General features: G+C 39.0%; 2 protein-coding genes across 3 annotated transcripts; both read right to left on the bottom strand.

The window, feature by feature from the left end:
* Positions 1-933: 933 nt before the first annotated feature.
* Positions 934-6,173, bottom strand: LOC311502302 (calpain-2 catalytic subunit-like). The gene is made up of 21 exons (XM_084564471.1): positions 5,514-6,173; positions 5,316-5,403; positions 5,083-5,198; positions 4,852-4,985; positions 4,564-4,756; positions 4,402-4,476; positions 4,161-4,246; positions 3,958-4,029; positions 3,584-3,741; positions 3,309-3,466; positions 3,165-3,176; positions 2,829-3,031; positions 2,605-2,692; positions 2,444-2,512; positions 2,300-2,357; positions 2,156-2,211; positions 1,959-2,027; positions 1,790-1,868; positions 1,531-1,644; positions 1,304-1,356; positions 934-978 (listed from the first exon to the last, which is right to left on the bottom strand). The coding sequence occupies exons 1-21, from the start codon at positions 5,748-5,750 to the stop codon at positions 952-954; spliced, it is 2,145 nt and encodes a 714-aa protein (XP_084420597.1). The 5' UTR covers positions 5,751-6,173; the 3' UTR covers positions 934-951.
* A 4,587-nt stretch (positions 6,174-10,760) lies between these two features.
* Positions 10,761-13,989, bottom strand: LOC311502615 (calpain-2 catalytic subunit-like). 2 transcript variants are annotated; one of them, XM_084564927.1, is made up of 10 exons: positions 13,499-13,989; positions 13,336-13,405; positions 13,119-13,237; positions 12,888-13,021; positions 12,582-12,756; positions 12,414-12,488; positions 12,116-12,267; positions 11,768-11,842; positions 11,254-11,414; positions 10,761-11,015 (listed from the first exon to the last, which is right to left on the bottom strand). In XM_084564927.1, exons 1-10 carry the CDS (start codon positions 13,712-13,714, stop codon positions 10,807-10,809), a joined length of 1,386 nt encoding a protein of 461 aa, XP_084421053.1. In that variant the 5' UTR covers positions 13,715-13,989; the 3' UTR covers positions 10,761-10,806. The 2 variants fall into 2 exon arrangements, with proteins under 2 accessions (XP_084421053.1, XP_084421054.1); XM_084564928.1 differs by having other exon boundaries at positions 12,176-12,267.
* Positions 13,990-15,629: the final 1,640 nt, after the last annotated feature.

Genomic DNA, 15,629 nt, shown 5'->3' with positions numbered 1-15,629 from the left:
TTTGACAGCTTTACCAGAAATCTCCATCCTCGCGCACTTTGAGACACTCCTCTCGCACCTCCTTTCGCACATGTAAGAGCTACATCGAGAAAGAGGAGGACTAAGAGTTGTACAACACACAATGAAAACATACCTGAATTGCACAGAACCTTTTTCTCAGTTGAATGGATAAGATTAACAAATGTTTTTGTTATTTTCTTTATCTTGAATAAATCCCATGGAAAGACAAAACCCAACAAGTTTCTTCTTCTGTCAATCGTTTTGTTACCCAAACCCACTGGTCCTTACTGAGGATTTAAATATTTATAGTTTCAATTACTGCCCAACAACAGCTGAGCTCTGTCAGTTTTAACAAATGTTCCTCAAACCGGTGGGAATGGTGATTTGCTGCGGACTATTTTCAGCTGTGAATTTATACACATTTGGCAACACCGGTGGGTGTTTTCTGCAACGGTCCAAGTGAGACTGAGGTCAATAGCACGATAGCAAGAATAAGCGAAAAATTCTTGTTAGCTGGATCTCTTAAATGCTGGTTACAGTCTTTCCATGGGACAAAAATGATGATGAGTGTAAATGATTGCCAACATTTTCTTCAAACAACTTTTTGAAACAGTGCTCTGGAGGATGGACTAGCGTGGAATGACATGTGGTGTTTATTCACTTCACTATCAGATGTAGTCAGTGATGAATTAATAAAATAATCACTTGTTCTCAGTTTCCTTTCTCAGACATTTCCTGTTCTTCAGACATTTTCTGTTCGATATTAAATTCCATATTAAAAGAATGACCATTACAGAAGACAATTCAGAGTAACACATTTTATTGACTATTTTTCATTGTGTTACTGCGTTACAGTGTTTTCGTACAGGAAGACATCAGTTCTAGTAAAAGCAATGCTCGGTTGCAGGAATCTTTTTTCACGTGTCTCCTGACGTCTGTGACAGCTTTGGTCTAGCTGTACATGGAGTAGGAGGACCACTGAAAAAATAAAAGGCAGTTTAGCATCACTATCTCTAATTGTCTTTATGTTAAGTGCTTTCCATACACAATATAGAAATATATAATAGTATAACATATAGCAGAAAGGGATGACCCAATACCACATTTATTAATGTCCAATGGTAATGCTGCAGCCTCAATATTTGACTATATTTGAATATTTGACTTGTGATATTTATATATGGGAATGTATTAATGCTAGTTTTAGGTCAGATAATATGATTATCTTTTGCATGTTTGTATTAAGTAATGAGGAATACATCAATAGATGGCATCATGTGATAATACACTAAATAATACACACCTCGTCCCAGGTCAGAGTGATCGTTCCATTGGTTGATTTGCCATTGAAAGTGTCTGCAAAGCGAATCACTCAGGTTTATTCAATGCACTATGAGCTTCAACACATTTTGAAATGGATGAACAAAATGGATTTACTTGTTCAGCCCCACAGCTGTCTACATTCTGATCGAATTAACACCAAGTTTTATGTGTTTTTGTAAGCGATGTTAAAGTTGCCAGGTCACCCACCTGAAGTGTATTCAAGGCGAAGCATGAGAGTGATGAACTGCTCCAAGGAGGTGGATGAGAATCCCGAATACCGAAACGTCATCATGCTAACCATGGAGTCATTCGTATCAATTCCTGGTATGAACACAAAGAGAAAGTGATGAATACTCCAGTTAGAATATAGATATAACTCCAGATATAAAGGATGTTCCTGTGGTGATTGATTAAACATCTTACTAAGTTATAGCGACGTCCAAAAGTCAAAGATAAACAGTCGTACCTGCAGCCTGAATTGCCTTCTGGAGCTCGTATTCAGACAGAGATCCGTTGCCACTCAGATCAGAGCGGTGGAAGAGATCCTGAGAGAGATTTTTTTAAATCATTAACTGCTCATCACTAAGTATGTGTAATACATCTCAGAGGGATAGAGTTATTATTATCTGGATTACCTTGAATTCATTCATCTTCTTCCAGAGAATGGAGAACTCAGTGTAGGTCATCGTCATCCTTTTGTCAAGCTGTGCATGTTAAGGATATCTCATAGAAGACACGACAAACAATTGCACATGAGAATGTTGCATTCTGACTGAAATGTTTTTGTTGTTTAGTGAAAAGGACAGGAAACCATTTCAGTATTTAAGGATACATCCACCATAGCAATCATGCTGCTGCAGGTGTCCACACTAAAGCCATAGCTGGTGCCTGTGATGAAAAAGGAGTCAGAATTCACAACAAATTAATGTCAAGATTTCGGGTGTTTCGAGAGCACACGTGATAAAAGTCAACTCACCATGAGGAAACTGGTCATTCAGGAGCTTCTGGAGCTGCCTGGCACTCAGCTCTCCTTTCTGACAATGGACACAGAAACTATGATTGATAAAGATCAGAAACAAAAGAGAAAGAAGTGAAGAGAAAGCAAAAAGTAATATCACACCTGATCAGCGTAGCGATTGAACAAGGAACGGGTGACGTCAGTAGTTCCCTCATCTGGAGTTTTAGGGACCTTGAAGAGAACAAAGCTTGTCAGATCATCACAAACATCTGTCTGGGTGAGAGGCTCTAAAGTTTACAAGTTTGTTTTTTTAAATTTCATACCTCCTTCTCCTCTTCCTCTTCCTCATCATGGTCGTGATCGTGATCGTGATCGTGGTCGTCATCATCATCACCTCCTCCAGTATGGGGGCTGGATACAGAGAACATGTTAACATCTTTTTGTTACTTTTGGAAAATGGCAATCATGGCAATCCTTCAGTATGGCTTAGATACTCAAATGGTCTTTAGAATAAAAGCCTTTGTTGCAGCATCTGAGAAGTCTTTACCTGATCTGAGCGTCGGCCTTGGTGTAGACAGTGAGAACAAACTCTGCATTTGTGTAGGCTTCCATGGTGGAGGGGACAATCACGTACTCTCCAGGCTGCAGACTGTGCAGCTCAACGACCTCCCTTTCACGACTGTACATCTGTTGGTCCTTCACAGGCCTTTTTCCGTAAAAGAAGGAGGATCCGAGACGTCCTTGTTTGGTCTGGAATGAATATGGAACTCATTTTATGAAACAAAATTCTTTCCTGAGCTTTATTTATTTATGAGCCAATTTGATGATGATTTGATTGTGAACACACAGCTGAAGTGTGATACATGCTCTCCTGTGTACTTACCCCTGGTGGAACCTGTTAAATGTGAAACAGATATGTCATTATATGATTTTCAGATCAGTCGGAAACTCAGTAATTTCCATGAATGAATGTTGTCTTATTAAATCATTGCTTGTAATTTCACAGACAGTAGTTCAAAATGAACACCTTGAAGATGGTAAGTGCAGTTGGGTGGAACTCTCTCTCCTTGCGATGTTCCTGCTCAGGTTTCTGCATCAGGGAGAGTACGACGTTTTGGTCTTCCTTCTCCTTCTCGTCAATGATTTTCACCTGGATGCGGTACTGAGGATTTGTTGCAAAGGAGGCTACAGGTAATGACAAACATAGAAGCAAATCAAGTTAAAAGAGGGTTAAAAGGTAAAAAGTATGAGAGATAAACCATATTGTTCCCAGTTAGCAGTAAGTGATTGAACTGGACTCACACTTGTTCACGTTGCCACCTGCACTTATCCCTGCAACCCAGCTGCCATCGTAAGTCATGGATTTCCACTGGCAGGTTAAGTCGCCGTCAATGAAGTTAGGATTCTCACAGCAGATGGAGAGAATATTGTAATAGTAACAGAAGTCCTCCAGCTCCATCCTGGTAGACATGTAAAATGAAATCAAATGTTAACACTGAGCATAGAAACTTCACTCCAAGTACTGCTACCCCACATCCAAACCAAAATTGCATGAGAGATCATTTTTAAATGCATCTTGTGAAGTTTTTCCACAATGAAGCAATGTTTTATTTTATTTTATTTTATTTTTATGATGTTTATTCATTAGTTTATGACAGTGCTGCTGTTTGATTTACCAGAACTCTCCATCTTCACGGTTGAAACACTTCTCCCGATCTTTTTGGCTCACACTTTTCCACATATCGGAGCTGAGCACAAGAAAGACATCAAGGACTGAACAGTGGAATGGAACAATGGAAAGGACTTATTTTTGCTTCCTTTCTTGAAAATAATATACACAAATTTATTTTCATTCTCTGTTAGGAATAAATTCAGGTACTTGTCGCTCCACTTTCCGTTCCACTCCGTTTTTCCCCAGGGGTTCATGATTCGCACCAGCCTTACTTTGGAGCCGTAATAACTGACCTGGTAAATAAAGAAAGAAAAATAAATATCAGAAACTTGGAACACTTCTAGAACTGCACATAAAAAAAAAACTGTCAAAATCTTGCTAATTCAGTTCTTATGGCTTTCATTTTGAGACTTCTTCTTGCATATACTTTTGCAGAGTCATTGTTTACCTCAGTCACAGCTGTGATGGAATAAGCATGTGCATCCACCAATCCAGTGTGGCTAATGGTGTTGGCCGTCGATCCCTGAATCAGACAGAGACGGAAAACTAAGTTTAAAAGTCCAAAACAAAAGTGTGATCAAGAAAAATCTGACAAGAAGGCCATTCTTACCCCTTTCGGGGCAGTCCCGCAGCAAATCATTGAATTGCACCCAGTGGCTCTGCTCAGCTGGAGCCACAGCTTCTCATCATGACCTGAGGAGTGCTCTTCCTTAAGAAGGTGATTAATGCTCACACCTCCGCTGAAATCCTTGCAGGCATCTGATGGCAGCCCAGAACTCATGTCTGCATATGAACCACAGACTCTGAAGGAGAGAGGAAATATGTTTGGAATCAGAGGTTTTAAATCTTGATTCTGGTGTTTGTACCACAAATTCTTTACTGTGAGATAGTTACATACTTGGCATATGCTTTCTCCAGCAGAGGACCCCAGAACTCATTTTCTCCTTTGGAGCCCACAAGCAGCAGCTGCTTATTGTATGTTGGCAGGTAGTCGTCAATGACAACATCCACCCACTTGCCGAACCTCCAGAACTGAGGACAAAAACTAATTAATAACCACTATCGTTCCAAAGTATCATGAAAGCATCTGTTTGACACACGGAAATAAACCATTAGATTAATTCTTTACCCTGAAGTGAAATATTCCTGCATAGTTATCAAAGGACTGGTCCATGGGCACAACTTGAGCCATCAGGTGTTTGTGGAAAGTCAGTGAAGAAATTGCCGCAAGAAACCAGCAGTTACCTGGTAGGTGAAGAAAGCAAATACTTCTCTTAAGTACTGCCACATAGTTCTCATTTGCACCTAAGCAAGTCAGTCTTTTTTGTTGTCTTCAGCTTCAAACCAGAAATCTTTCCTTACCCACATAGCCTTGGCTAAAGTCAAATCTAGAGGCTCCTTTTGAACAGAAAATTGGTTCGGAGTTGATGTTTTGTCCTTTCAGGATTTCCTGGACAAGACAGTACACAAAATTAACGTGATGCTGGCAAGAATTTAAATGCACATACAGGGAAAAACAGCAAAAAACAAACAAAAAAAACCCAGTGTGAATCATGTTACCGAAGGACGAAGCCATTCCACGTCATTTCTCTGCGAGTAGTTCAAGCCTAGGTCACCCAAGGAAGTGTTGTTGGGTGGGAAGGTGCTGTCCAGAAACAGCCGTCCCTTGCGGACGTTGTCATCTTTCAGCTGCGCATAGTCTTGGTTTTTGTACTTGGCAGGGTTAGACCGGCTTCCCTCACTACCATCTTGGTAGCGCAGGTTGATGATAGAGGTGCAGGTTCCAGATGAAGACATGCTGACTAAAGGCTTCAGAGGGACTCTGAAATATAAAAAGAAATATTAAGTGAGAGTGTAATTTAAAATGCATAAACAGATTCAGAGATGAACGCAGAGGATTACCTGAGAGATGGGACAACCAAGAGCTGGTTCTCTGGTCTGTGCAGTGCACTGGTCCTTTCTTATATTCACACTGTGTTATGTAAGTGGTGAGTTAATTGTGCCCTCAAGGAAACAGGGAGGCCACAGTGGGAGGGGGCAGAGAAGCTAAAAAAACTGGTTTTGGGAGAAAATATCTGATATTCTGGTCTCTCTTGACATGTAATGTTTCATTAATTTATACTCAAAGGCAGACAAAACTTGCAGGTTAGCAATCAGATGTGAATCTTAGTTTTGTTACGTATCTCCTCTAACTGTGGTCCTGAATCAATCCATTGAGTATTATACTAGGGAAAATATGACAATTTTCTTTCTACTGCTTTAACTGCATAAATGTTGGGTGAATGTTTGTTTCGTGATTTTAGCAATTTAAATGAACATGACAAATTTCTTGTGTCTGGCTAAACTGACATGTTAAATCCACTGTATATTATGAGACAGAACAGAGAAATCTGTATCTTTACCTATCAAACTAGTCTCAAATGATTTTTTAAACAAACACAACATACACAAATAAAAACCTGTGAATGAGAATTAAAAATATATAATTTTGAATAAAGAGAAGAAGGATCTTGTGATTTGGTGATTCTAAATTGGCCGTAGGTGTGAGTGTGAATGCTTGTCTGTCTCTCTGTGTTAGCCCTGCGATAGACTGGCGACCTGTCCAGGGTGTACCCCGCCTCTCGCCCGATGACAGCTGGGATAGGCTCCAGCAGGTCCCGCAACCCTTAACAGGAATAAGCGGTTACAGAAGCTGGAGGATCTTATGATTTGGGAGTTTAATTATGGCAGACAAAGCCTGTGAAAGCGTGAGAATGGAACAATAATAGTGGGTTGTATGTGAGTTATGGATGCTATAAAATCTACTCCAAATAACTTGTTCATGTACACGACATATCAGTCGGAACATAATTTTTACGAGGAGTTAATGATAGACTAGTGATTTAAAAATGATTTAAGACAGTTGAGAGTTGATTTTCTCATGCTCTGTAAAACATACTATATCCATGCTCTGTGGTGCCAAGATGTTTTATTTACAGCATAGCAGTATTAGCTATAGCTGTTAGTTCTGTATTTTATCTCTCTGTAACTTCCCAGGAGGCAGTGTAGTGAACAGTCTGTATCCAGGATGGGTGTGACTGTAACTGGCTTTCTTTTGGAGCCTTCATGACATTACACACTGAGGAAACAACTAACTGAAAAAAAAAAACCCACATTGCTGCCTTCTTATGGACTCCCGTTCTCAACAATAATTTATTAGTGCTTCTGGGCAGCTGCTTGGATGAGCCCATGGCTGCTGACGGTTGGGACAAAGAGTCAGTGTATTTATAATATTCTGAAACGTGCATATAAAAGCCTTTCCTGGTGATGACTGTGAATGAGCCAAATCCTCAATAACTAATAAAGTTACCTCATATTTCTTGTGCTCTCCAAAAGTTTGCTTTTTTGCAGTGTAAAAAAAAATGCACAAATCTAGCTAAAACATCTTCACCCCTTTTCTGGAATAATTATTTACACACACAATCTTTTATCATAGGTGCCCAACCCTCCGCATTCCAGCTTGCACACCTGCCACTTGCATCCACACCTCTGGCAAAAAGTTTGGACAATATGTGCTTTTTTTTTTTTTGCTTTTTTGGTCATGCGAACAAATCTCCTCAAGAGAATGCCATGTCAGTGCTTATATGCAAATAGTCAAAAGGAATTGTAAGGTTCACAACCCACTGCAGTAGTAATAATTACTCTGCCAGCAAGTCCTGACAGTGCAGGGCTGTCAAAATATGTAGGCTTTTCACATTTTTTCCCATCCATTTTCAGCTTTACTGTTGCCCTCAGAACAAATGCATGAACAACATGTCTGTGGTACAACATGCAAATAGTCATAGGGATTTGTTCCATAAAAAAACATCTCACAGAAGAGAATATGTCACAGCCATGCAATTCTGTTTATTGCGTAACTTTACTTGCCTTGTTTATTAGAGTGACATGGTCTTTTTTTTAAAAACAAATTTATTATACTTACTGACACTTTTGGGTAACAACAAATAAGGAAAATTAACGTCTAAAAACCCAAATTAAACATAGACACACATACACCCATGAGGGATACAAGTACCTATTTAAATATCTATCAAATCTTGTTCGAAGGAAACAGAGCGGTTAAAAGAGAGTTAAAGAGAGCTGCAGCTGAGAAAGCACATTCCCCCCCGTGCTTCAACCTTGCACAGCAGACCTGAGCGACCTTAATGGGGCATGTGGCTGCAGGAGATCAGAAACACAACAGGCATTTACAAAAACAAAACTAAACTCTTCCCATTAATGTAGAAGTTAAACATGAAGCATGTGTCATCTTTCAGCCTTTGAGAATATTTTTTTTTTAACCTGCAAATTTACAGAGTATGACCTCACAATAACAATTGAACAAACAGCTGCTTATGACACCAGCCACAATAAAATATAATCAACAAGACACGCCCATTAAAGAAGGAAATCCTGCTTGGGATAAAGCCAGATTGATATGAGTGGATAATTGTTGGTATAAGTTTACATAGCAGCTAGCACACTTCAATAGACAAAAGAAAGAAATTAAACTGGCCTCTGTTCAACTCTTCGAGGAATGTTGTATCCTGAAATTTAAAGTTTTTTAAAACTCATGAAAAAAAGAACCCAGCTCCAAATTTGGTAACAATTTGGTACAAGTTTGAGGGCTATGTCACAGAAAACACTTTTTCCAGATGACAGTACTTTATCAAAAGCAATCTGCTGTTGAAAGGTAAAAACTAGGCTTACTAAACCAAGAAGGCCACTTATGCACAAGCCTGACGGCACATGTGTGCAATTCAAGATTTTTTTGTCTAGTTCTCTCGTTGTGACATGCCACCATGCTTGACATTTTTTTGTATGTAATAATGGAGGCTTTCACCTGTCAAAGTAAATAACATAGACTGCCCTCGGGGAAACATAAACATACAGTTCTCAAACCAAGGTCTTTATTATGGACTTAAATACCATGTTGACATACGTGCACTTCACCATTTTATTACCATGATGCTTTACATAATGCAACTTCAACTGCACTGTGTTTATTTGACAGCTTTAATGACTAGTTTCTCTGTTGGCGTACAAAAAATACAAACTGGGCTCTTACAATATAAGAGTAATGTTATGAAAAATACCATGCAACAGTGTGTACAGGCAGTGAAAGGATTAATTTCACAAATAAAAGTCCAAAAACCCTTTCTGGGTGAGCTATTTCGGAGAACTGACCCTTTGGTCCAGGAGCTAAGGTGCAACAGTATTAGACAACTCATTAAAACTAAAGGAGCTACTAATTATGAAAGAGCAATATGAAAACTTAGACCTCACCTGCTTCATTATTCACTATTATATATTGTATATATTGATTCATGCTCATAAACTTGCTGAAATGTCATTCGCGCATTTCGGAGGACTTAGATCACACATAAACTGACTGCAAATCATTTGTTTCTTACGTGTTTGTAATATTACAATGGTCTTCGGACTGACTGCTTAACGAGATATTAACAGCTGCAACTAAGGAAAGGTTTTGACATGTGTTGAGTCATCCATGATTACAACAATTTTCCAACATCTAATTGTGTCTCTCAATCGATTACAGATGTTTACAGCAGCTGTTGACATCTACATTTCATATAGAGCGCCAGTAATGTAATGTAATGGCACAGTCGCAGCACTGTAATTGCAAAACTGATGAACAGCTTAATGAGTTTATCTGTGAAGTTAGAGCCTGGCAGTAGCCTTAACAAATAAATGAGACTTGACCAGGAAATGCGTTTTATTTATACTTGTTACGGTCTCTTTTCTAAAACGGCTCACTAGACACATAACATACAACAGGGACGCCAGACCACAGTTGGAGGTTCCAAAAAGGTGTGTTTTATTTTTAAACTGAAAGCAAGAGCAGGGGAGAAAACAACCAAACAAACCAAACTCAAAGAACTAAAAAGGACTGTAGGTGCTGGCCAGAAAGACCAAAAGAGGAATTTGGAAACGGCCCACATAGGTCCGTAGGACCCCGACCTCATTCCACTAAACAGTTGACCTAAAGAAACTAAACCAAAACAAAATGAACAAAAACCGAAAACAGGACTACCGGTCACCTACAACCCAAACTAAAATGATAAAGAATACAAAGTTTCAACACTTCATAGGAAAAGAAATAAACCACTTGCTTAGGGACAAAGAAACATAAGGTTAAAACACAATCTGACAAAATGAGGGTGAGAGGGAGAAGAGTGAGAGCCAGTCACTACTCCTCTCCCCTCCTTATATAGTCTCCTCCTCCTACCTGAGCACAAATGAGGTTCAAGTGCTCAGCAGGCCAAGGGAGGAGTGACCAGGAGGAGACAGGAAGACAGCCGCACGTAACAATACTCATCAGCCATTTATTATCATCAAGCAGAGGGTTACATTTTTTCTTTTTTTTATTACTGATCATTATTAAGTACGAACTGTTTTTCGTCTACTCGGCCACCAACTCCAACTCTATCTCTATCTCTATCTCAACCTCCAACTCTGCCTCTGCCTTGGAGTAGACGGTAATGAGGAAGCTCGCAGTCTGGTTGGGATGAAGGGTGCTGGGAATGATCAAATACTCTCCCACCTCCAAACCGCGAAACTCAATCAGCTCTCTATCCTTGACCATCGCACAAAGTTTTAACGGTGCAGTGTTCTTCAAGGCCGAAGATGGAAGATGCCCTTTAGGGGTCTGCGGAGATTAGAATAGGAGCATGTTTATTAATTTATGTATATTCGGAAGCTTTATGTGTGTGCCATGATTATTTATTTAATACAAAGTTAATATAAATGATTCTTTGTTTACCTTTGGTGGCAACTGTTTAGAAGGAAGGACCAGGATAAGAGATTAGTTATGTCATTTAAATTCAACACATTGATTAATCATTAACTCACACATCAGCAAACACAAACCACTGACCTTGTAGATGGTGAAGCCCATTTCGTGATATTCGACTTTGTTGCGGTATTCCTCATCAGGTTTCTGCAGCAGAGACAATAAGACGTTCTTGTCTCCCTTGTACTCTGTTATTGTGAGACGGTACTGTGGATTGGTCCAAAACTCCTCTGAGGAAAAATATGAGGTGGTCACTTGGTTATTTGTTTACAAGTTTTTATGGTTAAAAAATACAAAATAGTGTGACAGTGAGCATTTCAGAGTCTTTACTAGGAGTACTACAACTGTGTTTGTGTTATGTAAAGGAATGAATACTAATCTGAACTTCCTAGATAAACTGAAGAAGACAGAACTAAGAAGACTAACTAAAGGAGTAATGTTTATGAAATAGTATTGTGAGAACCTAACCCGTTTCAGTATCGCAGCCCCCGGCAGATTTTCCTGCCTCCCAGCGGCCTTCTTTCTCATAACAGTTCCACTGACACTCAGCATCGTCATCCACAAAGTTAGGGCTGTTGCAGCAAATGTCCATTTCTTTGAAATAGACACAATAGTCCTCCATCTTCATCCTGAAACCGTGATTGATAAGGATGCAGATTTTAAATACAAATTATTTTGACCCACAGCAGGTCAGTGCGTGCCGCCTGACTCAAACCAACCTATCGGTCAATATTTGTTAAATGATCTCGGAACTTGACCTAGATTAAAATATCTCAAAAGCGAGAATGAAGAATTGGCCGTTTGGTTGACAGTTTTAGTTTTGAATGAATTATTTTAAATGTTACTGATGGATGGCCATCAGAAGAATGAATCAAGTGAATCTCAGCGGCAAGTCAGAGTAAAAAATATTCAAAAGACCATTGTGACTGGTTTTTAAGAGGATTTACATGCTGCTTAGAAGTATTTGTTTTGACAGCTTTACCAGAATTCTCCATCTTTGCGCACTTTGAGACACTCCTCCCGCACATCCTTTCGCACAGTGTCCCACAGCTTGTTCCTGCAGCACAAACCAGAACAGCCAGATATGTCAAGAGCTTTGGTGAGCTGCACTGCTGCAGGTGACAGCATGTTGCAGAGGTTTTTTTCCCGGTCCCACACTGTACTCCCCCAGATGAGTGTAGTCTGGGAGCTGCTTTTTTTCTCCTCCCCTCACCTCTTGTTTCTCCCCCCTTTCCTCCCCCCACTATTATCTAACAGTCATCCTGTTATGTCTTTCTTATCGTATGTATTGTTGTATATGTATGGGCTGACTGGTGTAATTTCGCTGTACTTGTTATAGTGACAATAAAGATATCCATCCATCCATCCATGTGATAAGACGAGGGCATACTTGTCTTCGTCACTCCAGTCTCCGGTCCACTCTGTGTCACCCCAGGGGTTCATGATTCTCACCAGGTTCACTTTCCTCCCTTGACTCTCGACCTGTTGAATTACATGCACAAAATAAATAAGCTAACAATAAAAAAAATAAAATCCCACAAGATTTATTGACTCAGCTGAAGTGGGGTTTACATCTGAACCGTAATGAAACATGGTATTTATGTTGGTAGAAAAAGTTAAGTACAAACCTGCCGGACTCCTGTGACAGCGTAGGCGTGTAAGGATATTAGACCAAAATCTTCTTTTATTTTTTTTCCTTTCTCCTGAAACAGATGTATTTCACACATGTAAAGAGATTATTGATTATTTTCCCCCACCCTTTATCTTCTAATATAATGAAAATATCTATCACTCACGCCTCCAAAAGTCGCACATCCCATCATAGTTTGGCACTGGATGGCCCTGTTCATGACATCCCACAGGTCAGATTTACTTTCGGACAGGATGTAGCTCATGTGAACACCCCCACTAAAGTCCTTGAAGGCCTCACGTGGGTAGCCAGCGCTCATGTCTGCATAGGATCCACAAATCCTGACGTAAAAAGTTAGACAAGTATCTTAGAATGTAGCAGAATGTTGATTTTGGTTCTGATCCACAAAAACCTCTAAACAAACAGAGATTTGCTCAGAGTGTATTTACAGTGTGCATAGATTATCAAGTACTTGGCATATGCTTTCTCCAGAAGGGGAGCCCAGAACTCTTTTCCACAACGGGAGGAAACGAACGGAAGTTCCTTGTTGTGTATCGGCAGCAAGTCATCGATGACAACATCCACCCATTTTCCAAATCTCCAAAACTTGAAAGAAGCATTGACATTAGTACAAAGCTAAATATTTCTAACTTAAAACTTCACTTGAAAATGAAAAAGATCTTGTGAGTTTGTATATATTTACCCTGAAGTGAAATATTCCAGCGTAGTTATCCTTGAAGCTTTGGTCCTGAGGCACCACTTGCATCATCAGTGGCTCACAGAAAGTCAGCGATCCGATAGATGAAAGGAACCAACAATTGCCTGGATACAAGCACAGAGCACACAACTGCAGTTGAATTATTTCATGAAGCTTTTGCCTTTGTGCTTTACAATACACTGCCTAATTTAAGTTTGCGTACCAAGTTTTCCTTGTATGAAGTCAAACCTTGAAGTCCCGTCCACAACAAATGAGGCATCAGGGTTAATATCCTGTAAAAGGTCAGAGTCATTTGGATTTTTCTTTTTTTTTCTTTTTCTTTTTCTTTTTGTCCTCTTTCATAAAATTTGGACAAGTTTACTTACACGTGGTCGAACCCACTCCACCTCGTTGACCTGCTTAGCTATCTCACCCTCCAGTTTTCCCAGAGAGTTGAGGTCTGCCGGGAACATTTCATCCTCAAATTTCTTCCCCTCCTTGAGCAGAGTGTTTTTGATTACCTCGTAATCTTGGCCTTTAAATTTGACAGGGTTCGAGGGGCTTCCCTCATAGAGAGCGTGAATCATCTTTATACAGGCCATGTTGTGTGGAAGCACCGGTGGTGGCGTCTGCTCTCAGGCAAATCTGAGCTCGAAGCTAGAAGAGAAAGAGACAGTTACAGTATTTATAAGCACTGGACGAAAGAAGAAAAAAATGAATACAACTTGTTCGCACACATCAACTGCATACCGGGGATACATCCACCACATGGTGTGTTTGGGTGTGATTTGGCACAGCTGCAACCTGAACTGACCTCATTACATTGTTTGTTTTGCATCTAAACCTCCATGCAATGTTGAATGAAGTCAATCAACCTCAGGACTGATTCACATCAAACATGTTGTAACATTCAGTGAACAGTAATTTGCATACTCCTGCAACATCTGTGTTGGCAGATGAAACTTTTATTTTTTTATTTTTTTTACCAGTTAAAGTCAATTCTGTTTTGAAAAAGTACTTAAAGTGCTTTAAATGACACTTTAACTTTAGGTCTGTTCAGTTTTGGCCAGAGATATTTTCTTTCTTTTTCTACTGTTTCGAATTGAAATGCAATTAAATGCACTTTAAGCTTATTGTAAGAATATTGTAAGCTTGAGTTTACAATATTCATGTCTGTGTCTATTATTTGATTCAGTCGTCCACTAAAATCCATTTAAACTGAAAAATGTTTTTTCAATTGCTTTTTGGGGCAAATATTGTTATGCAATTAAATTGTGATTAATCGAGATTAATTACAAAGCCTCTAATTAATTACTGTTTTGAATCGAGTCCGACCTCCTACTGTTTTTTACAACCTGGACATTATTTCTGGCTTAAAATACGATTGTTTACTCACCCATATAACTTTTGTGTAATTTGTAGTCGTTTGGGAGATAATTAGATCTGCGTATATCCATACAGTGGGAGCAGGGTTGGGTCAGATTACTTTGAAATGTAATCCATTACTGACTACAAATTACATGGCAATTTTTGTAATCAGTAACGTAATCAGTTGGATTACCAAAAACATGTAACGTAATCTGATTACTTTTAGATTACTTCAATAAATATGCACCTTAAGTAAAAGACACTGTCACAGAATTGATCAATGAATTCTCTTTTTATTTTTCTCTTTATTATTTCATAACATCTAAGAAAACTTTTTGCTCTCAGTAAAGCATTCCTTTGTGAATGAACTAAAAACTGTATTAACTAAAAACTTTCTAGTTATTACTAAGTACTTTCTTTACTCTGAACATATCCGTTTTTCAGACCATATCCTCATATCAACCTGTTTAACTCTTTTCTCACATCATATTGAATGTTTACAACTAAAAACATTCCTAAAACATTTTTCTATCTTTTCTCATATTTCTCTTTCTGAACATTTCTCATAACATATCCACAACATGTCTTTCAAAATCTCAAAATAAGTCTGTAAATAAGTCTGTAAACATATCATAGAACAAAAGTGAACTTTTTACAACATATTAGGATTTTTTCACATCTAATGTTTCAAAGCTCATTAATCAAAGGTTTATTGATAAAATGTAATCAGGTAATCCCCAACAATGTAACTGTAATCTGATTACACAATTTTTGTATTGTAATCTGGGTTGATTATAGTTACTTGATTTTTGTAATCTGATTACGTAATCCAGATTACATGTAATCCATTACTACCCAACCCTGAGTGGGAGTGACTGGGGCACTAAAACGCAGCCTGTAAATAACGCATTATCTGCCGCGAAACACGTTCATTTCACCAATATTTTGTTACGCTAGTGCTATTCCCTGTTGAGTCCGGAGTTACTTGTTATCTTTTGACCTGGATGATGTCATCTCTGAGTGCACCCGCAACAGTCGACTTGTTTTCCTGTAATTTGCTACTGCTATGGTTCGTCCACAACCTCAGAATCAGAAGAATATTCAGCCATGTTGCAAAAAAACTAGCAGTAGCAAATTATAGGCAAACAA

This window comes from Chelon labrosus (genome assembly GCF_963514085.1).
Source record: "Chelon labrosus genome assembly, chromosome: 17".
NCBI classification, from domain to species: domain Eukaryota; kingdom Metazoa; phylum Chordata; class Actinopteri; order Mugiliformes; family Mugilidae; genus Chelon; species Chelon labrosus.
Note: the sequence above shows the minus strand (reverse complement) of the source record. Positions and strands in the feature narration are given on the sequence as shown.